The sequence below is a fragment of the Acipenser ruthenus genome, chromosome 25, assembly GCF_902713425.1.
Source record: "Acipenser ruthenus chromosome 25, fAciRut3.2 maternal haplotype, whole genome shotgun sequence".
Lineage (NCBI taxonomy): Eukaryota > Metazoa > Chordata > Actinopteri > Acipenseriformes > Acipenseridae > Acipenser > Acipenser ruthenus.
In genome coordinates, this window is record NC_081213.1 from 477,605 (window position 1) to 498,951 (window position 21,347).

General features: G+C 54.4%; 1 protein-coding gene across 1 annotated transcript in view; it reads left to right on the plus strand.

Annotated features, from left to right (window-relative positions):
* The window catches only part of LOC117414045 (microtubule-actin cross-linking factor 1), a gene marked incomplete in the record, with an annotated part of 147,779 nt that overhangs the window by 77,820 nt on the left and 48,612 nt on the right, over positions 1–21,347 (plus strand). Inside the window, 21 exon segments of the mRNA XM_059000381.1 lie at positions 928–7,881; positions 8,655–8,810; positions 8,913–9,128; positions 9,250–9,381; positions 9,601–9,837; positions 12,046–12,198; positions 12,830–13,063; positions 13,253–13,474; positions 13,854–14,390; positions 14,942–15,112; positions 15,280–15,403; positions 15,641–15,849; positions 16,394–16,711; positions 16,863–17,029; positions 17,370–17,526; positions 17,740–17,857; positions 18,129–18,191; positions 18,799–19,046; positions 19,534–19,663; positions 19,817–20,016; positions 20,675–21,182. Coding sequence (XP_058856364.1) covers positions 928–7,881; positions 8,655–8,810; positions 8,913–9,128; positions 9,250–9,381; positions 9,601–9,837; positions 12,046–12,198; positions 12,830–13,063; positions 13,253–13,474; positions 13,854–14,390; positions 14,942–15,112; positions 15,280–15,403; positions 15,641–15,849; positions 16,394–16,711; positions 16,863–17,029; positions 17,370–17,526; positions 17,740–17,857; positions 18,129–18,191; positions 18,799–19,046; positions 19,534–19,663; positions 19,817–20,016; positions 20,675–21,182 — 11,254 coding nt within the window.

A 21,347-nucleotide genomic window follows, 5' to 3' on the forward strand; every position in this document is an offset into this window, starting at 1 on the left:
CAGTTGATAACTGCACCAGCTAAACATTTCCTCCAAAAGCAAACGTTTTCAGTCCGAGCACAAAAAACCCCTCAAACTGGGTTCTGATTGGGGTCTGTGTTCAAGCGGCTCAATTAACCGTGCACAGCACTCCCTCTGTATTCCCGTACCTGACTTGCACATCAAAAATACAGAGAGGTATTGAAAATGCTGAGTTAGGAGCCTCGATAGAAGGAGGGGATAAACAGAAAATAAGTAACGTTGAAGAACGCTGAGCCAGTCAGTGAGGAGATTTTATTAGAAAACCTCGGACTTTTACAATGGACCAACAACGTGGGCTAACGTCCAGTTAACCAATTAGTGAATTATGCAATGCAGGAATACCGAGAGGGTGCTGTGTGTGTAAAAAAAAAAAAATATATATATATTATTTTGAATAAGCCTTCACATTCTGAATAATGTGTTTCTCTCGCTCTCTCTCTCTCTCTCTCTCTCCCTCACTCTCTCTCCCCTCTCTCCCTCTCCCTCTCTCCCCCTCTCGCTCTCCCTCGCTCTCCCTCGCTCTCTCTCGCTCTCTCCTCTCTCTCTCTCTCGCTCTCTCTCTCTCTCCCTCCCCCTCTCTCTCCCTCTCTCTCTCTCCCTCTCTCTCTCTCCCTCCCCCTCTCTCTCTCTCTCCCTCCCCCCTCTCTCTCTCTCTCCCTCCCTCCCTCCCTCCCTCTGTCTCTCTCTCTCTCCCTCCCCCTCTCTCTCCCTCTCTCTCTCTCCCTCTCTCTCTCTCCCTCCCCCTCTCTCTCTCTCTCCCTCCCCCCTCTCTCTCTCTCTCTCTCCCTCCCTCCCTCCCTCCCTCTGTCTCTCTCTCTCTCTCCCTCCCTCTGTCTCTCTCGCTCTTTCTCTCTCTCTCTCTCTCTCCCTCCCCCTCTCCCTCTCCCCCCCCCCCCCCTCCTCCAGGGAGGTGCTGCTGTTGCCGGAGTCATCGATTTGGGCACAGTGGAGATTTTCCCAGTTTTCCAAGCCATGCAGAAAGGGCTGATCGACCAGGACACGGGGCTGGCTCTCCTGGAGGCTCAGCTAGCCCTGTCCGGGCTGACTGTCCCCGACACCAGCGAGACTCTCTCATTGGAGGAGGCGTTGCGCCGCAAAGTGATCGACGAGAGGACCGGCCAATCCCTGCAGGGTCTCCAGACAGCCCTGGAGCTGGTGGACCAATCACAGCTCAGGAATAAGAAGCTCCACCCAGTGGTGTCGGCTGTGGAGTCGGGGGTGATTGAGGAGCAGATGGGTTTGAAGATACTGGAGCTGCAGGTTTCCGCAGGGGGGCTGAATGCGGAAGGCGGGAGGCTGCTGAGCTTGGAGACTGCCTCCGAGGAAGGGCTTCTCACCCCGCAGGTCCGATCCAAGCTGGAAGCCCGCTTGAAGACGCGCAGGGAGCTGATTGACCCCAACACCGCGGAGAAGCTGAGCCTGTCAGAGCTGGCCCGTCGCTGCCTGACCCACAAGGAGAGCGGCTGCAGGCTGCTTCCGGTGAAGCAGCTGGCGGGGGGGATGGTGTGCCTCAAATCGGGCAGGCAAGTCAGCATCTTCCGGGCGGTGCAGGAGGGACTGATCGACCGGCAGGTGACGGTGAGGCTGCTGGAGGCCCAGCTGTTCGCCGGAGGGATTGCGGACCCCCGTTCGGGGCACAGGCTCACCGTGGACGAGGCGGTGAGGCACGGGCTCATCGACCAGGACATGGCCTGCGCCATCCTGATCAGGCAGCTGCAGACCGGCGGGGTCATCGACCCCCTGAGCGGCCGGAGGCTGACGGTGGACGAGGCCGTGCAGAAGGACCTGGTGGCCTCGCGGAGAGCCCTGGTCATCCTGGAGTCCCTGTGGTCCTTCATGGGGCTGCTGTGGCCGGAGACTGGGGAGATCCTGCCCGTGGCAGAGGCTGTCCAGCAGGGGGTGCTCTCCACAGAGCTGGCCGGAAGGATTTTAGGCCAGAGGAAGACCGTCGGGGCGCTGTATGTGCCCGAAACGTGCGAGGTGGTGCCTTTGGAGAAGGCTGTAGAGCTGCTGGGTGAAGACTGCGTGGAGGTCTTGAAGGGGGCTCGCATCCCGGACATGATGCCCACTATGACTCTCTCGGGGTCCCCCTCTATTAACAGGCTCAGCTGGGGGTCTTCCTCATCCTCTAACGGAGGCTCGCCTCCGGCCCCTCGCTACGACCCCAAACCGGGCCGGACCGGAGAGCAGGTGGAGGACCCGAGGGCCGAGGTGGAGCAGAGGCTGCTCTTCCACCTCATGACTCACAGTTACATCAACGTGCACTCCGGACAGAGGCTGGTGCTGCTTGACCAGGAGCTTTCCGAGGTGGCCTGCGCACTGGCTGTGGCCGAAGCCGAAGTTTGCTCAGGGGGAAAAGATGAGGCCGAAATGGAAACAGAAACGGATGATCGTAGCCAGGCCATCGGATTCTGGGAAGCGGAAGAAAGCATTCAGATCCTTGGAAGAACCGCGCCAGCGCCAGGTTCGGACATTGCCAGAATTCATGGAAAGGCAAAACTGGAAGAGTTGGTGTTGCATGGGAACGTGGAGGCTGTGGAAAAGCAGACCGGGAAGGCGGTGGCGGCTGGAAAGTGGGCAGCCGAAACTTTGGAGGAGGAAGGATTCGGGAAAGAGAAACTGAAAGGAGAGGGCAAGGTAGATAAATCTTCCAGGGTGCAGAGAACGGAGGTCAGAGAGAGACAAAAAAGAGATGGGAAGTCGAAAGCAAAGAAAGAGGCAATGAGGAGAGCAGAGGAGGAATTGAAGAGAGAGAGACGGGTGCAGACAGTAGAAGCTGACGAGACAGAAGAGAAAGTTATCCTGGGATTTCATTCTGCAGGTAGAGTTGCCACGGTCAGGAGTCCGTCTGCAGAGGAACAACGTGCACCTGTTTCAGGAAAGCCACAAGAATCCCATTCTGAACTAAAAAGAATGAAACTGGACAAAAAGGAGAGGAAGAAAGCAGGAAAGGACAAAAGGGAGGCTGAGAAAAGATCCGGCACAGACACAAATAGAGGCCAGTCTGTCACTGACTGGAAACTAGAACCAGTTTTGGCAGTGGTGGAGAGTGAGGGTGCGTTGCAGTACACAGGCGCTGAATGGGAGACCTTGATGATGGAACAGGAACAGATGGACACTGAAACAGTGATGCACGGTCCACAGTTCATGAAACAATTCCAGACCCAATCAGATATAAAAGAATCTGAGCATTACCAGTCCGATTTAATACAGTCCCAAAGGGAGGTGAAGCAGCAGTCCCAGGCAGAAACTATAATGTCTTCCCAGTCTCAGGATGTTAGGAAAGGCAGACGCATCCCATTGCTTGAGGAAAGACTCATGATTGCAGAAGAGGGTGAGGATAGCGTGGCCAGGACTGTGGTCAACCAGGAGAGAGAGGAGCTGGGAGGAAACCTCCAAACACCCGTTACCCATCCGCACGGATCCATCGCCCAGAGCTGGCAAAAAACACAAACTGCCTCAAGGGTCTTGCAAACCAGAACCCAGGAAGATTCAAGAGCCGGGAAACCAATCGCTGCCTCCTCGTCAACAGACACACAAACCACGGGACCACCGACTGCTTCGGAATCGGGCACAGTGGACTCGGACGAGGAGACTGTCCTTGAAGTCCTGGCCTCCCAGCTCCGAGAGGGAGGCATCGTTCACAAGAAGCCGGGGGCCGGGGGAGAAGGGAGGAAGCTGCTGCTGGACGAGGCTCTGTCTCTGGGGGTGCTGCAGGGCCACACCGTGGTCAGACTGATGGAGAAGCTGGGGCTCTTCGGGGGCTTCTTCGACTCGGAGGTCTGCGAGGTGCTGAGTGTGGACGAGGTGCTGGAGGAAGGCCTGATGGACGAGGAGCTGATGCAGAAGGTCTTGAGGTCGGAGAAATCCATCTCGGGGGTCTTCGACGCCAGCAGTGGAGGGAGCCTGTGTACGGTGCAGGAGGCTTCCCGGAGCGGGCTGCTGGACCAGGAGACGGCCGCGAGACTCCTGGAAGGCCAGGTGGCCTCCGGAGGGATCGTGGACCTGAGGAGAGGGAAGAAAGTCTCGGTCACCCTGGCCTCCAAACTGGGGCTCGTCGAGGAAGGGACCCTGCGGGAGGATCTGATGAAGCTGGAGAAAGCTTACAAGGGCAAAGGCGTGGAGAGGGAGACTGGGCTGAGGAAACTGGAGCTGCAGGCGGAGATGGAAGGAGCCCTGGACCCTGAGACTAAAGAGCCTGTCCCACTGAGCCAGGCTATAGAGAGGGGGCTGGTGGACAGGGAGCAAGCCTCGCAGGTCCTGGCCAGGCAGGTTGCCGATGGGGGGATCATTCACCACGGCTCTGGGATGAGGCTGTCCGTAGAGGATGCGTTGGATCGAGGGCTGATCGACAGGGACTCGGCTCAGGAGCTGGTAGAGGTGGAAAAGGCCTGCAGACAGCAGTACGTCCATCCAGAGACCAAGGAGCGGATTGCCTTGCCACAGGCCACGGCTCTGGGACTGGTCGACAGGGATTTATCCAACAGGGTTCAAGAAATCCAGGCGATGAGCGGCGGCTGTAGAGACCCGGACACAGGGGCGAGGCTCAGCCTCACGGAGGCAGTGCAGCGGGGGATGCTGGAGAAGCCGGTGGTGGATAAAGCCATGGCCTCGCCGGCTATGCAGTGCTGCGTCCTGGATCCCGAAAGGGCGACGGCCGTGCCCTACTCGGAGATCGTGAACAGGGCCAGGATCGACATCGAGACCGGGCAGAGGTTCCTGCGTGTCGGGCCTTTCAGAGGAATCAGAGACGACGTCACCGGCGACCTCATTCCCGTTTCCCTGGCGATGAAAGCGGGGAGAATCGACCCGGTCCCTGCGCTGAGGATCCTGCAAAGCCAAGCGGACTCCGGAGGGATCATCGACATCACCACGGGCGACCGGCTGCCCCTGGCCGCTGCTCTCCGGCAGGGATTGGTCACTGAAGACATGGCAAAGCTGATCGCGACCAATCAGCTGACGGCAGGGGGGATCGTATCCCCTGTCTCCGGGGAGAGAACCGTCAATCTTGAAGAGGCGGAGGCCAAAGGTCTGATCACAAAGGAAATGGCCACAGTCATTCAGAGTAACGTGGGGAATCTGGAAGAAAGCGAGGAAGGCGAGCGAGTCCTTGAGCAAGATGAGGAATCGCAGGCCCCAAACGGGACATCCCAAGGGGACAGAGGAGCTGAGACGCCGGCTTATTCCAGTAAAGACTTTTCCAGCCCGGACAGCATGACTCACAAGCAGGCAGACGTACAAGCGTTCCCTCCTGGCACCCCAGAACGCTGCGCAGACACCAGCATCAAGGACAGTCCAAGCCACCCGGACCCCCCGTTAATAACGGGGCGCACAGGAGACAGAGCAGAAAACGATACCTTCCTGTTGTTCACATCTGCACAGACTCCTGTGGAGGAGGAATTTGCGGAAATGGAAGTAACCAGCACTGAGGCTAAGGAAAGCTGCCTCGTACTGAAACAGGATGTTACTGTCGATTATGAACGACTGGGAGATGAAACCCAGGAGGACGTCAGCGACTCGGGCGAGAGAGCAGAGGCAGGGTTAAAGACTCTGATGCCGGTACGTGAAGCAGAGGAAGGGCTGTTGGAGGCGAGTCGCTTCAGAAGGGAAGCTGATGAGCCAGTTTCCATGGAACTGGAGACACAGCAGCTGCAGCTACTCTACCAGCAAGCAGTGCATCAGAAAATAAAGACCAAGCCCAGCCCGACGGCCTCCTCCGATCGTACAGAGGGTTTGGGGACTAGAACGTCTGTTGCAGAGAACGTCATTCAAGTGAAAGAGTCGGAGGAAGCTGCAGAACGAGGTCGTGAAAGCACGGAGGTGCAGAGCACGCTGGAGGATGGGGAGGGAGAAGTGCAGACCCAGATCACAGTCTCTGATAGAGGAGTAGTTATCACCGAGGGGAAACAGGCAGGTGATAGACCACTTGTGCAGGGAGAACTGGAGAGTGAGGTTCTAAAAACAGAGAACGATGCTCACGGAAGAGATGATACTGATAGGAAAGGTGAGGACAAGGAACATCTAGAGAAAGAAAGAGGTGCAGGTTTGGAAGCAAGTGAACAGATACAGACCCGGGTTCAAACCGAGAGCAGGTTATTTGGGATGGTAGAGGGTTCAGTGATCCTAGATAGAGGAATGGGTTTCATTGTCGTTGATAGACCACTTGCAGAGGAAGTGAAAAGGGAGACAGATGGAGAGCAGACAGAGAACAGGGTCACTTACACATCCAACATAGCAGGGGTCCAGGGAGACTTGAGGATAGGAGGTGACGACACACCACTTTCAGAGGATATGGGGGCTGTAGGTTTGGAAATTCAGGGACAGGCGCAAACCAAGCTCGGAGACAAACCTGCCAAAGCTAAACTTTACAGCGCATCGGTAGGCTTGGGTGAGAGAGAGGGTAGAGGTGGGGTCAGGGAAATGGAGGCAGAAGATGATGGACCACTTTCGGAGGAAGTGAGTCAGGCTGGTTCAGTAACTCAGGAAGCGATGAGAATGGAAGTCCAGCAGGTTTCAACAGCAGAGGATGCAGCTCTTGCAGAGGAAGCGAGCAGCGGTTTAGAAGGAGAGAGGAACGTGGAGCCCAGTTCCAAAGAACGCAAGGAGAGGGAAGCCCTTCTCCTGAAGGCCAAGGAGAGCATCCGGAGAAAAGTGTACGAGCGAGCGGTGAGCGAGAAGCAGGCGGCCGAGGAGCTGGAGGCGATGAGGAGAGGAGCCGGGCTGAAGGAGAGAGGACTCGGGTTCGAGGGAGAGGGGCTAGTCGCTCAAGGGGAAGGACAGGTTGCTACGGAGGTGGAGAAGAAAAAGGAGTCTGTGCCAACCTCTAGAGGGACTCTGGAGTCTCCACAGAAGAGGCTGGATATTGCAGGAGAGAAGCTGGAGATGAAATACGACAACGGGAGAACAAGAGGGGACGCTAAATCAGAAACTGCGAGGGACTCGCTTGAGCTTCCCGTTGAGTCACTGGAGAAAGCGCATGATGAGTCGTCCATTGATGGAGACCTGAGAGCACAGACGGGCACCCGATTGAAAGATGCTACCAGAGAGCAGACAAAATCTTCTGAAGAGGGGGGAGAAACTGAGACCAACGCGATGGGAATATCCATAGGGAAGCAAGTTCAACCCACCGAAGTTTCTCTGGGAAAGCCGGAATTTTCTGGCAGAGAGCGCCAGGACAGGACAGTCGAGGTAGTACGGACCCCTCTGAAGGAACAAAGGACTGGCCAGCCAGAATCTGAGGGGGAACCAATCCCTCCAGAGATTACCCCAGCAGGGACCTATTTCCGGGAGCACCTCGGTGGCCCCAGCCTCTCTGTGGACAGTGTCAGATTGGAAAGAGAGGACACGGGATTGGATTTTGTTGCCAGGCAGAGGCAAGGCATTCTGTTGGACGCTGTTACTTCTCCTGAAGAAGAAAAAGCATTCATTAAAATGGAAGAACCTGGTGAGGGAGTCAAACAGGCGTCAAATGAAACAGATCGACCCGAGACCCCAGAGGGTCAGGTTTCAGGAGAGAAGACCACATCTGAGGCTTTGGATTGGGCTCCTTCTGCACAGAAGACTCCATCAGCGGAGGCCGCTGTCAATGGAGACCAACTCCGCTCGAAAGAGAGCAAGGAGCTCCTACTGGAAAAGATCAAGAAGGAGCTGAAACTGGGAACCAAACTGGAGAGGCGTCCGGAGAAACCAGTGGAGCAGAGAGAGGCTGGCCCCGCCACGGAGGGGGTCACAGAGAGACCCCAGGACACTGAACCCCAATCCCAATCCAGAGAGATCCCAGAATTGACGACCGATCCAGTGGAGGGGGAAGATGTTGAGACGCCACAGGGAGAGGGCAGGAAACCAGCGAAACTCATGAAGGTAACTTGACGGGGCTTTGCAGTTACTGTTGGACTGAGGGTCTCACTTGTGGCTCTTTCAGTCCATTCTAGTACAGAACCCGGTTCCAGCTGTGTCCTTAATTATTGAACTGAGAAGCCCAGAGCGCTGTTACAGCCAGGTCTTTGTAACGGTACAGTCCAATCGAAGTGTTCAGTTAGGCAGCTGAGCTGTTTGGTCCTGGATTGGAGTGGATTGAAAGAGAGTATAGCTGCCATAACAGTGTGGCCATGTACCTCATATTGTGCCTACTTCATTGATTCATTAATTTATTACATGTTTATAGTGTGTGTGTGTGGGGGGGGGGGGGGTTGCAAATCTTGTATATGTTACTAATTTATTTAATTAGTTAAACGAGTTTCAAAAAGCAGAGTGTTGTGACATTTTGGTGACTCTCTCCTCTCTTTCTTTCTCTCTCTCACTGTCTCTCCTCCCTCTCTCTCTCCTCCCTCCTCTCTCTCCTCCCTCCTCTCTCTCCTCTCTCTCTCTCCTCCCTCCTCTCCCTCCTCTCTCCTCTCTCCTCCCTCCTCTCTCTCCTCTCTCTCCTCTCTCTCCCTCTCTCTCTCTCCTCCCTCTCCTCTCTCTCCCTCTCTCTCCTCCCTCTCCTCTCTCTCCTCCCCTGCTCTCCTCTCTCTCCTCCCTCCTCTCTCCTCCTCCTCCCTCCTCTCTCTCCTCCCCCTCCTCTCTCTCCCTCTCTCCTCTCTTCTCCCTCTCCTCCCTCTCTCTCTCTCTCTCTCTCCTCCCTCTCCTCGCAGCCCTCGCTCTCCCGTCAGCAGTGTCTGGAACACGATGAGCGCTTGGTTGCCTTCCTCTCACTGGTCCTTCACATCGAGCTCCGCCTCAAAGAGCAGCAGCAGCAGCCAATGGGGAGCAGCATCAGCGCCCTGCAGGAGAGCATCCTCCAGACTGAGGTACCTGCGCACACGTGCACTGTGATTGCCTTTAGAGCCGTTTCCCCCGGTATTTTAGCAGTTTTCCCCCCCATGGGTTATACTATGTGTGTGTCCCTGCAGGCTCTGGACTCGGAGCTGAGCTCCCTCTCGGAGGGCGTGGCCCGTGAGCTGGACTGCGTGGCGAGTGTCGTGGCGTCGCCCCCGCCGGACGTTCCCGCGCAGCTGCTGCTGGCGCTCGAGAAGGACGCACGCAACCTGCAGCGATCGTACAGTGCCGTGCAGGGGGTCTCCCAGGCCAGGCTGCAGGGGCTGCGGACTGCGCAGGAGCAAGAGAGGGTGAGAGAGAGAGAGAGAGAGAACAGGACAGCTGGACATTCAACCCTTTTTAAGCCCTCGCTCTCCTCTCTCTCTCCTGTGTGTTGGTATTAACCCCTTGCTCTCCTCTCTCTCGTTGCAGTGTAAGCTGCACTCGGAGCTGCAGTCTCTGGAGGGCAGGGCTCGTGCTCTGCAGGGCTGGCTGGGAGAGACGGGGGGGGCAGAGAGTCCTGGGGACCCCCCCCAGCTCACACACAACCTGCAGCACTGGCAGGTACTGGCACAGCACGCCTCTTTGTCTGTCTGAATCTCTGTCTCTCGCACTCTCCCTCCTCCCTCTTACACTCTTTCTTTCCTCCCTCTCTCACTCTCACACTATCCTCTGTCTTCTCTCCCTGTCTCCTCCTCTCACACCATCTCTCTGTTCTGTCTCTCATTCTCCTCTCCCTCCTCTCTGTCCCTCACTGTCTTCCCTATAATCCCTCTCTCTCAGGAGCTGAAGGCTGGTCTGGCAGAGCGCTCTGCCTCCCTCGACTCCATCGCTTTCGATATCCAGCTTTTCATCTCTGAGCGTGCCCAGGACCTCACCCCGCAGCAGAGCAGGCAGCTACTGAGACAGCTAAACGAGCTGCAGAGGTCCTTCCGCGAGGCGTCAGGGCACGTGGCCACCAGGACTGAGGCGCTGCTCACCGCCGCGGCGCACGAGAGAGAAACGGAGAAAGAGACGAAGGTTTGCCTGGACACACGTGGAGGAAAACACGCTCTCCACTCACACGCAACATACATGCACAGCGACACACACACACACGATGCAGGCAGCGCTCTGCAGGGTCTTCAGCCTTGGAAAAAAGGGACATTTTGCCAGATCTTAAATGGTATAGATAAAGTTAACCCAAGTTCAAATAGTAAGACTAGAGAGAGGGAGGGGAGGCATAAAGGAAAGCAGAGTAAAACAATCACACTGATGAAGGCACTGGAGCCCAAACGCTGGTCTGCTTGACTCGGTCTCTTCTAGTTTCAATCACACTGATGAAGACACTAGAGCCCAAACGCTGGTCTGCTTGACTCGGTCTCTTCTAGTTTCAATCACACTGATGAAGACACTAGAGCCCAAACATTTGTCGTTTTGTCGTTTGTAACTCTCTCACTCAGCACACACACACACACACACACACACACGCACACACACACACACACACGGTTAGCCCTGTCATGGTACTAGACAGTAAACCGCATCTCTTTTCAGAGACTGATGTTTTGCATTGTGTTTTGCATTCTGTACGTTCTGTTCCATAAGTCATTCTTCCATTACGCTGCACCCCTTAGAGGTCAGTTTGACTTGGCTTTTGCACTAAACCAACTAAGATCTGTGTGTGTCTCCCCTGTAATAGCCTTGTATTGTGTTGTGTTGTGTTGTATTGTATTGTATTGTATAGGCAAAGCCAGTGGCCGCTGCCTGTCTGCACCCATCTACCCATCCTGTAAATAACAAAGAGCTTGTTTGTGCTTGCACCCTGTGCGGTTTTATACAGTATATTATAGTAAGGTTCAATTGCTCAAGTTCCCTCGCTGTGCAGTATAAAGTATTAATATATTACATAAGTTTACAGATCTGCAGTGCTGAGCGGAGTTTCCTATAGACCTCTATACAGCTCTGCAGTGTGGAGTTCTCTTTCCTATAGACCTCTATACAGCTCTGCAGTGTTGAGTGGAGTTCTCTTTTATAGACCTCTGCAGTGTTAAATTAGTTATTTTATTTAAATAAATGTGTCTCTTTGCTTTGTTAAGGAAATGAATATATAAGTGGGAACTTCCACACAGTTTGAACCACACTACCATGTATACAGTGTAGAAGTGCGGATACTGAAACTAACGGCAATGCCTGAATAATGCCTGCCTCCTGCCAGCCCAGCAGGGTCTGTATTAACATGTCTGTCTTGCTTTTTCCAGATTCTGTGTCTCCAGAGTAGCTCTGAAGATGCGCAACGGGAACGACAAGCGCATAGCAAACAAACTGAAAAGCAAAACAGCAGTACAGTTAGAAACTGCGAGAGGAGCCTCAGGGTAGCTCTGTAATTCAGCCTGGTTCCAGTGGAGAGAGTGGAACTTACAGAATCTGTAACCACCCTTACAGGACTGGCAGCCTGTCTGTCTCTCTGTGTGTCCGTCTGTCTGTCTCACGCCAGCGGGGAATACGTCATGCTCAACTCAGTGTAGGCGCGAGATCACAGCGAGCAGGAAACGGGGTGCGGGGGGGCGCCCCTGTCTTTTACATACAGCACACAGTCACACACGTTCCCCAAAGAGACGTCTAGCTCTGGCCCACGCAGTAATACCCCTGACTGTTCAGTACGTTATTTTAAAACATTCACTGTTATGAAACTGCTGCATTTTTCTCAAAAGCAGTGTAACCCGATGAAGGCCAAACGCCTCTGCAGTGTGAAGAAGCGGTAAGAGTGAGGAGATGTATTCAGAATCTGCGTGCCAGTGTTTTTAAAAGCCCCTTGGTGTTGAATAGCTTCTTGGTGGCGCGTCTGCGATACAGTGATAATTCATTCCTGGGGATGGGACCCAACGAGCAGAGCGTGTGCGAACAATGTACTGAAAAACACACGGGCCCCCGACTCACTCCCGTCTCCTGAATCGGGCTTCTCGTGAATGTGTGTCAGAGAGAGAGAGAAACAAGAGTCTGATGGTGTGAGTGTGAAAATGAATGAGAAAGGAGAGAAGCCTGCTGCTGTTGAAATTGAAAAGGGAGGGGAGCGGGTGTCGCGTGAAATAAATGTCCTGCCGATGTTAAACACTAATGTTTGTGTGTTTTTTTTTGCTGTTGTTGTTGTCAGATTGAGTAGCCAGTGCTCACACCCCTCTCTTTTGTATCTCTCTCTCTCTCTCTCTCTCTCGTTCCCTCTCTTGTTTTTCTTTCCCGTGGTCACAGGCGGTTCAGCAGCAGCAGCAGGAGTGTGCTCGGAAGCTGGACGAGCTGGCTCTCTGGTTGGCTGAGGCATCCAGCACAGTGACCAATCGGCAGGCAGAGTCCGGCGGCGTCGATGATGTCACCAGCCTGCAGCAGAAACAGAGCGACGTCAAGGTCAGAGTGGAGAGATTGAATCATTATTGATTAGAAACTGTGTGTGTGTGTTTCTGATAGAAGGACTGTGTGTGTGTGTTTCTGATAGAAGGACTGTGTGTGTGTGTTTCTGATAGAAGGACTGTGTGTGTGTGTTTCTGATAGAAGGACTGTGTGTGTGTGTTTCTGATAGAAGGACTGTGTGTGTGTGTTTCTGATAGAAGGACTGTGTGTGTGTGTATTTATTTAGGTAGGTACAGTGCCGTGAAAAAGTATTTGCCCCCAGTCTGATTTTCTGCATTTTTGCACATTTTTCACATTGTATTTGGTCAGATTTTTTTGTGGGTTGTAGTAGTATTTAGAGGGAGTCTGAGAGAAAAAAAATGACGCCAAAGGTGCTTCTTTCATTTGTTTGGTGTGCAAGGTAATCAAACATGCAATCTTCAGGTGTGAAAAATGTATTGCCCCCCCCTAGTTAACTCAACTCACAGTGCGTCTCTACCTGCCCGTGTGTTTCAGGCTCTGCAGAGTGATATCCAGTCCCGCTCTGACAGCGTATCTCAGTGTATCTCAGTGTATCTCAGTGTATCTCAGTGTATCTCAGCGTATCTCAATGTATCTCAGTGTATCTCTACCTGCCCGTGTGTTTCAGGCTCTGCAGAGTGATATCCAGTCCCGCTCTGACAGTGTTGTGGAGCTCATCAAGTCCACGGAGGAGTTCCTGTCGGAGAGCGGGCCGCGCCTGTCCCCTGGGGATCGCGCTGCGATGGAGAGGAAGCTGAGCGCCGCGCGGGGGCAGTACGCAACGCTGAGAGAGAGCTCGCAGGCCGTGCAGAGAGAGCTGGACTCCGCGCTCAGCACTGCACTGCAGCAGCAGAGCCAGAAGGTGGGGCTAGAGAGGCGCGCAATGCATTTTAACTAGTGGACTCCAGAGCGGTATTTTTATTTACTGTGCTAGGGGGCGGCATTCTGTTCGATGTGTGGTCCCTGGTGTATTCAGTGGCAGTCGAGTGGTTAACGCTGTCTGTCTGTCTGTCTGTCTGTCTGTCTGTCTGTCTGTCTGTCTGCCCCTCAGGAGAAGGCTGCTGAAGAGCTGGAGGTGAACCAGAGTCAGATCGGAGAGCTTCTGAGCTGGGTGTCGACCCTCGGAGGGGCAGGAAGCGCCCTGACGCAGGGGGGACCGGAGACAGCGCGACACCAGCAGGCCCTGGGGAGCGGAATGGGGGCGATGCAGACTGATTCCTCCACCTCTCTGCAGCCAGAGGAGAGTCTGGAGTCCCAGTGCGAGAGGCTTCAGGTGAGGGTAGGAAGGGGAAAGGGTGAAGAAGAGAGGCGAAGGGAAGGATTGGGGAAGGGAGTGAAGAGGAGAGGGGAGTGGGAAGAGGATGTTCATTTGCAGTGGTTCATTAAATAATAATTTAATTATAGATGTTCTATAGATGAATCATTTTAGTATATACAGAGATGGAAATAAGACTCCTATTGCATAGCAGTTTCACCAGTTCCAGGTTTTCAGGAAGGGAGCTGTGTGTTTTTGTGAAGTGCCCTGGGGTGCTTGCGTATAAAGGACGCTCTCTAAGTGAAGCTGCTATGCTGTGCTTTGGCATGGCGTGGTGTGTAGGGTGTCTCTTATTGCATTAGTTCGTATTGACATGTGTTTGTTTACCGCACTCCAGGCACACCACAAGGAGCTCCTCTCCCAGCAGCCAGCCTTCATCCTGGCCACCCAGTCAGCGCAGGCCTTCCTGGACCGGCATGGCGAGAGCCTGGCCCCGGGGGAGAAGGAGAGGCTGAGCTCGGACCTGGCCAGCCTGCGCGCTCAGTACGAGGGCCGGCTGTCCCGCTGCGAGGCCCAGCTCAAGAGAGTCGCGGGGCTGAGGGAGGAGCTGGACAAGTTCCTGACGGAGCACGGGGAGTTCTCCTCCTGGCTGGAACTGAGCGAGCAGGAGCTGCGTTCCCTGGGGGAAGGGCAGAGCGACGCGCAGGGCCTGCGGGACAGAGCCCAGCGGCACAGGAAGTTCTCGGAGGACGTCATCTGCCACAAAGCGGACCTGAGGTTCATCACCATCTCGGGGCAGAAGGTTCTGGACGCGGCCGGTGCTGGTTCTGGTACCGGCGAGGGGGAGCCTGAACTGGACCCCTCTTCCACCAGACTGCTGGTTCAGGGGAAGCTGCAGGACGCTACTGATAGATTCTCTCATCTGCACGCCAAGGTGAGGCAAAGACTCCAAATATGTAATGCCATCGAAATCTTAAAAGGTGTTGACAGAGTTCACCCCTCCCAGTACTGGAGACAGACTCAGGACAGAGGGGAGGAGACACCTCTTCACACAGGGTGGTGAGGGGGTGTGGAATGGGTTACCTAGTCATGTTGTTGAAGCAGAATCACTGGGATCCTTTAAGACCCGACATCACAATGTTCTGAGATCAATCAGCTGTTAGGAACTGGACAAGCTTGGGTGAGCTGAATAGACTCCCCTCGCTCGTACATTTTCTCATGTTCTTGTGTTATCTAATGGTCAGGCAACTACAAAATAGAGTACTGAACTAGTTTCCTGTTCTAATTCCACCCGACCTTGGAGCATTGTTCAGTAAATAGAAGTCTGGTTCTAAGACCTTGAGAATACGCTGACATTAGGCACTCTTCCAGTAAGGGAGCAAGGACACTCACGTCCTCAGATCTTGAGTGTAGGTCCGAAGCATTGTTGAGTTGCATGAAGTCTCCTAACCTTACCTTTTTCTGTAACCCCCTTCCCCATCACAGTGCTCCGAGCTGGGCTCCCACCTGACCCGGGTCCTGGAGCGGTACCAGCAGTACCAGGACGAGACGGGCTCACTGGAGACGTGGCTACTGGGACAGGAGCAGAACTGCGAGAGGCTGCTGAGCGATACCACCGACCCAGAGAGCCTGCAGAGACAGCTGAACATGACCAAGGTGAGAGGAGAGACAGGGAGGAGAGATAGAGGGAAGAGGGTGGGGGGGAGAGGAGAGGAGAGGTGGGGGGGAGAGAGGAGTATGCTGAGCAGTAGTAACGCATGCCCCCTGTAGTAACGCATTCCTGACCACTAACCTGTGCTCTCCCTAACTGTGTCTGTGTGTAGGATCTGCAGGGAGAGCTGGAGGATCACCTGGCGCAGGTAGAGAGGTTGAAGCGAGCGATGAGCGCCCTACTGGAGAGCGAGGAGCAGCCCAGACTGAGCCCAGAGCCCATCCGCAGCACCGCAGGTACAGTACCTGAGCACACCTGAGCATCGGGGGATAGTGCCTCGGAATACTTGGGGATAGCTGTGTGTTTGACCCAGTTTCTTGTGGTTCTGTGGTTGTCTGACCCAGTTACCTGTGTTGTTTGACCCAGTTTCTGTACTTTTATTTTGGTCCCTGACCCAGTTTCCTGTGATTCTGGTTCTGTCTCTCCTGTGGTTCTGTGTTTTGACCCGGTCCCTCGTCTGGTTCTGCTCACAGACTCCCTGCTGACCCGGTTCGAGTCCCTGTCCCAGACGGTGTCGGAGCGGTCCGATAAGCTCCAGACGGCGGTGGCCCAGTCTCAGAGCATGCAGGAGGGGCTGGGGGGGCTGCTGGACTGGCTGGGGGGAGTGGAGGGGTCCCTGCGGGGCCAGGATAGAGTGCAGCCGTCCGCCAGAGCAGTGCAGGAGGCCCTCACGCACAACCAGGTGAGCAGAACAGAGCAATACTGATCAATACAGGGACACACTTCTCACACTCTCCCCTCTCCTCTCTTTCACTGGACACCTCTCACACTCTCCTCTCTCCTCTCTTTCACTGGACCCCTCTCACACACTCCTCTCTCCTCTCTTTCACTGGACCCCTCTCACACTCTTCTCTCTCCTCTCTTTCACTGGACCCCTCTCACTCTCTCCTCTCTTTCACTGGACCCCTCTCACACTCTCCTCTCTTTCACTGGACCCCTCTCACACTCTCCTCTCTCCTCTCTTTCACTGGACCCCTCTCACACACTCCTCTCTCCTCTCTTTCACTGGACCCCTCTCACACTCTTCTCTCTCCTCTCTTTCACTGGACCCCTCTCACTCTCTCCTCTCTTTCACTGGACCCCTCTCACACTCTCCTCTCTTTCACTGGACCCCTCTCACACTCTCCTCTCTCCTCTCTTTCACTGGACCCCTGTCACACTCTCCTCTCTCCTCTCTTTCACTGGACCCCTCTCACACTCTCTCTCCCTCTCTCTCTCTGCTATAGAAGCTGGGTCGGGATCTGCTGTCTCGCCAGTGCAGTGTAGAAGCTACACGCCAGACTGTGGCTCAGTTCCTGCAGACTGCAGACGCATCGACGGCCACCGGCCTGCAGGGGGAGCTCTCGGAGCTCTGCCAGCGCTTCGGGGCGCTGCGGAGCGGGCAGGAACAGAAGGAGGCGGAGCTCAGGGGGGTCCTGCCCAAACTGGAGACCTTCGAGAGGCTGGCCTCGCAGATACAGGAGTTCACCGAAACCAGGGGCCGAGCCCTGGGGACCGGGAGCCAGCCAGAGAGAGACATGCAGGACTTCAACCAGAGGATAGAGGTGTGAGGAGGGGATAGAGAGACTGGGGGGTTTGAGTAAAATCTGTGATTTCTGTGAAGCTGCGGTTCCTTAACTCAAGTGCTTGTGTTTTTGTGTTTGTTTTTCTGCATGTGTGTGCGTGCGTGCGTGGGGTGTGTTGTTTTGTGTTCAGGAGCTGAGGGGAGAGCTGACCCAGGAAGCAGACAGTCTCAGCACACTCACAGAGCTGGGGGCAGAGCTTAGCGACTCAGGGGTCCTCGCAGACACACACCGCCTGCAGGACACTGTCAGAGAGGTGTCCGAGCAGTTCACCCGACTGGAAACCAACGTCAAGCAGAGGTATGAACCTCCTCCTTATACCCGGGAAGATTGAGACATTTGTAAAGAACCGCTTCCCCTACTGCGATGGAACTTGGTTAGGACATTCTTTAGGTTTGGAGAGCATCATAATCTGGTGGGTGTGTACAGAGGATACTATGTAAACATGCACGCAGCACTGGCGATATTCCACACCGGAGGCAGAATATCCCGGGTGAGCCCGTTCATTCTGTCGTTGGGTTTGAGTGAATCATCCAGAACTCAGAATTTAGTCATTCTGAAAGGAGCGTAGTAAATGAACAGATGCAGATACATGCAAAAAATCTCTCTCTGTTTTTTATAATCTCTCTCCCCCTCTCAGAGCTGCAGAGGCCCAGTCCTGCCAGTTGCAGATGGATAAGTTCAGATCGCTCGTCGGCGCCCTCCAGAGGTGGCTGCAAGGAGTGCGGGAGCAGCTGCCAGCCACTGAGCCAGCCCTGAGTACTGAGGGGCTAGAGACCCGGGTTCAAGAGCTGAAGGTTAGCGTCTGTCTGTGTTCGTGCGATCCCACCTCTTCTGACATAGTTGTGCAGGTTCATGTTCACTGGGGTAGAAACTGGTATTGTCCCCGCAGTCTTTTCCAGAGTAAATTAGTGTAACTGGTATTGTGACTGGTGTTGTAACTGGTGTTGTGGGAGCCTCAGGGAGGGCAGGAGGGTTTGCTGGTATTGTAACTGGTTTTGTCCCTGCAGGCTCTGCTGAGTGACTGGGAGTCGCAGGGAGCGAGGGTGCAGGAGATGAACCGGGCAGGATCTGAGCTGGAGACTCTCATCATCGAGATCACGGCGCCCAGGAGCCAGAGCAGAGCCGGTGAGCCAGCCCCCGAGAGCCCAATACGAGATCTCACATGAGGAGTGTCTGAGATCGGGAACGGAGAGCTGTGTTAACCTGTGGAGTGCATGGCTCTGCCTGTCTGTCTGTGTGTGCCTGTGTGTTTGTATGCTCCTATATAACTATATGTGTGTGCTTGTCAATGTGTCTGTGCAGGAAGGGCAGTTTCTTGTGTGTGTCAGTGTGTCCCTATCAGTCTCTGTGTGTGTGTCTGCTCTGCTCGTCTCTGAATGTGTGTCTCTCACCCCAGGTCCTCCCCAGCTTCATGGAGCTGATGGCACCAGCAGTGTAAATGGGATCCACACCTGCAAAGGTGAGACTACCTGGGCAGGGTGCAGTCACTGAAATGCAGGACGGACACACACACACACACACACACACACACACACACACCTGTGCATACAGGACATGTTTACACACACACACAGTCACACAATCCCTGTCCTCACAAGAATTCCTCCCCCTAAGTGTTTGTGCTTTCATGACGTCTCCTGATTCCTAGAAAAATAACAACATGTTTTCTTTTGTGTAGTTTTGTGTCAAAGTGTTTGTTAGGGACTCTGCACTGAAATGTGTTGAGTGTGCGTGTGTGCTGTGAGTGTGTGTGTGTTCACTACTTTATGTATTTTCAAAGCGATGCTGTAGATATATCATTCATAGCTGTTAAAAACTCAGCATTTAGAAATACTAAAAGAAACGAAACACAATCGGAGACTGGAAGTCTTTCTGTGTTTCCAAATACAATCAAAGGTCACGATGTCACGTGATTCGAAAGGAACGAGAAAGGCTGTTCAGAGCCCAGCAATTAGAATTGCAAGCTAGAAGCTAAAATAAAATGATACTGCCTCAGAACCACGGGAAATGATTATTGAAGCGTCTAACCGTTCTGCACTCTGTCGCGCTGCCCCTCCTTGCCGCAGACCTGACTGAGATCCAGTGCTCCATGGCGGACGCTGGCCGCGGGTACGAGTCTGTGGGGGCGGAGCTGGGGGAGAGGCTGGGGCTCCTGGGGGCCATGCTGGAGCAGAGGCTGGGGGCCCGCAGGGAGGCAGCCTCCATCGCTAGCTGGCTGAAGGAGAAGGAGCAGGCCCTGAGCCAGCAGCAGCTACACCAGAGGGGCTCTCCCTCCAAGACTGAGGCCGTGCAGGAGCAGGCCCTGCAGAACAAGGTCAGTGACAGACAGACTCTGAACTGATGCAACTGTGCTTGGAAGGTATGCATGCAGCAAGCCCGCTGCAGAGAGATGGAGCAGATTTTGGATACGTCCACTCAGTCTTCGTGCTTCTTCAAACTGTGTGAACATGCTGGCCCTTTTGCATTTAGGCTTAAATGGAAGTCAGGGATGCAAATAAGACTCCCATTGCACAGCAGTTTGATCCATTCCTGGTTTTACTAGGAGTTTAATAAGACACACCTGATCTTGTTACCTGCGCACACTGTGGCTAATCAAGCTCGTAGTAGTAAAACCTAGAATGGGTGAAACTGCTGTGCAATGGAGTCTTATTCCCATTCATGCAAATATATAAGCATTGTACTCCACGGATCCCGTCTGTCTCTCTCTCTCTCTCTCTCTCTCTGTCTCTCTCTCTGTCTCTCTCTCTCTCTCTCTACTAGTTTATCCTAATCTGTGTCTCTCATCACCCCCCCCCCCCCAGGCCCTGCTAGCTGAGCTGGAACAGCACTCTGGGAAGGTGGAGGACCTGAAGCAGTCCCTCCGATCCCTGATCGAGTCGAACCCAGACTCCCCAGAGGCAGAGAGCTGGAGGAAGACACTGCAGGACATCGGTGAGGAGCAGGGGGTGCAGAGGGGGGAATAGCAGGGCTTGAAACCCACACTGCCCTCAGTGAAGTCTATTATTATTATTATTATTAATATTGAAATGATCAGGAGCCAGGGTTGGGATCTAGTATTTATTCTCTCACTCTCTCTCCTCACAGACACCATGTGGTTGCGAACCACACAGACAGCCTCTGAGCGCCAGGCTCAGCTGGAGCAGTCGGCCAGCATGCTGGTCAGCTTCACTGCAGCCGAGTCCCAGCTGCGGCCCTGGCTGAACGAGAAGGAGCTGATGATGAGCGTGCTGGGACCCCTCTCCATCGACCCCAACATGCTGGGCACCCAGAGACAGCAAGTGCAGGTGAGGCACCCAGAGACACAGAGAGAGTCACAGACTGAGAGACACACAGAGAGATTCACAGACTGAGAGACACACAGAGAGATTCACAGACTGAGAGACACAGAGAGATTCACAGACTGAGAGACACAGAGAGAGATTCACAGACTGAGAGACACAGAGAGAGATTCACAGACTGAGAGACACAGAGAGGGATTCACAGACTGAGAGACACAGAGAGAGATTCACAGACTGAGAGACACAGAGAGGGATTCACAGACAGAGACACAGAGAGAGATTCACAGACTGAGAGACACAGAGAGAGATTCACAGACTGAGATTCACAGACTGAGAGACACACAGAGGGATTCACAGACTGAGACACAGAGAGAGATTCACAGACTGAGAGACACAGAGAGGGATTCACAGACTGAGAGACACAGAGAGATTCACAGACTGAGAGACGCAGCCACACAATACTACTGTTCAAAGTTTAATCTTACTACAATGTTTAAATCACAAAAAAAACATGAACTCATCAGGACCACATCTTGGACCCTTCACTGACACAGTAAAAACACGTTCGAACCGGAGACACAGAAACGGGGCGTCTCTGAATCCTCTCTCTCTCTCTCTCTCTCTCTCTCTCTCTCTCTCTCTCTCTCTCTCTCTCTCTCCTCAGTTCATGCTGAAGGAGTTTGAGACACGCCGGCCCCAGTTCCACCAGCTCACCCAGTCCGCGGAAGGCATCCTGCATGCCGCTCCTTCGGGGGCGGAGCCTGGCTCCCCGTCCTGCGAGATGGTGCGCGAGCAGCTGGCCGCGGTCACAGGGAAGTGGGAGGAGCTGACCTCCCGGCTGGACCTGCGCTCGGAGCACATCGACCAGGCCCAGGGGACCAGCGCGCGGTACCAGGCCCTGCTGGGGAGCCTGTCCACCAGGCTGGCCGCGCTGGGAGAGAGGCTGGATTCGCAGGCGGCGCTCAGCACGCAGCCCGACGCGCTCCAGAGGCAGCTGGAGGAGACGAGCGGGATCCGGGCAGAGCTGGAGCAGAGCCGGGAGGAGCTGGGCGAGGCGCGGGAGCTGTGCGAGGAGCTGAGCCAGCTCATCGGGGAGCCCTACCTCAGGGAGGAGCTGCGGAAGAGGCTGGAGGCCGTCAGCGCCCCCTTCAGGAGCCTGGAGGAGAGGGCAGGTGGGTGGAGGACACACGCACAGACAAACCTGCGTGGTAAAACTTCTAACAGATAGGCACATTCACCATGCATTTAGCAAATGCCTTCTGATTTATGATTTAAGTATGATTGTGTGCACCATTCAGAACTGTGTGTGTAAATCTAGATCTATACGTGTGTGTGTG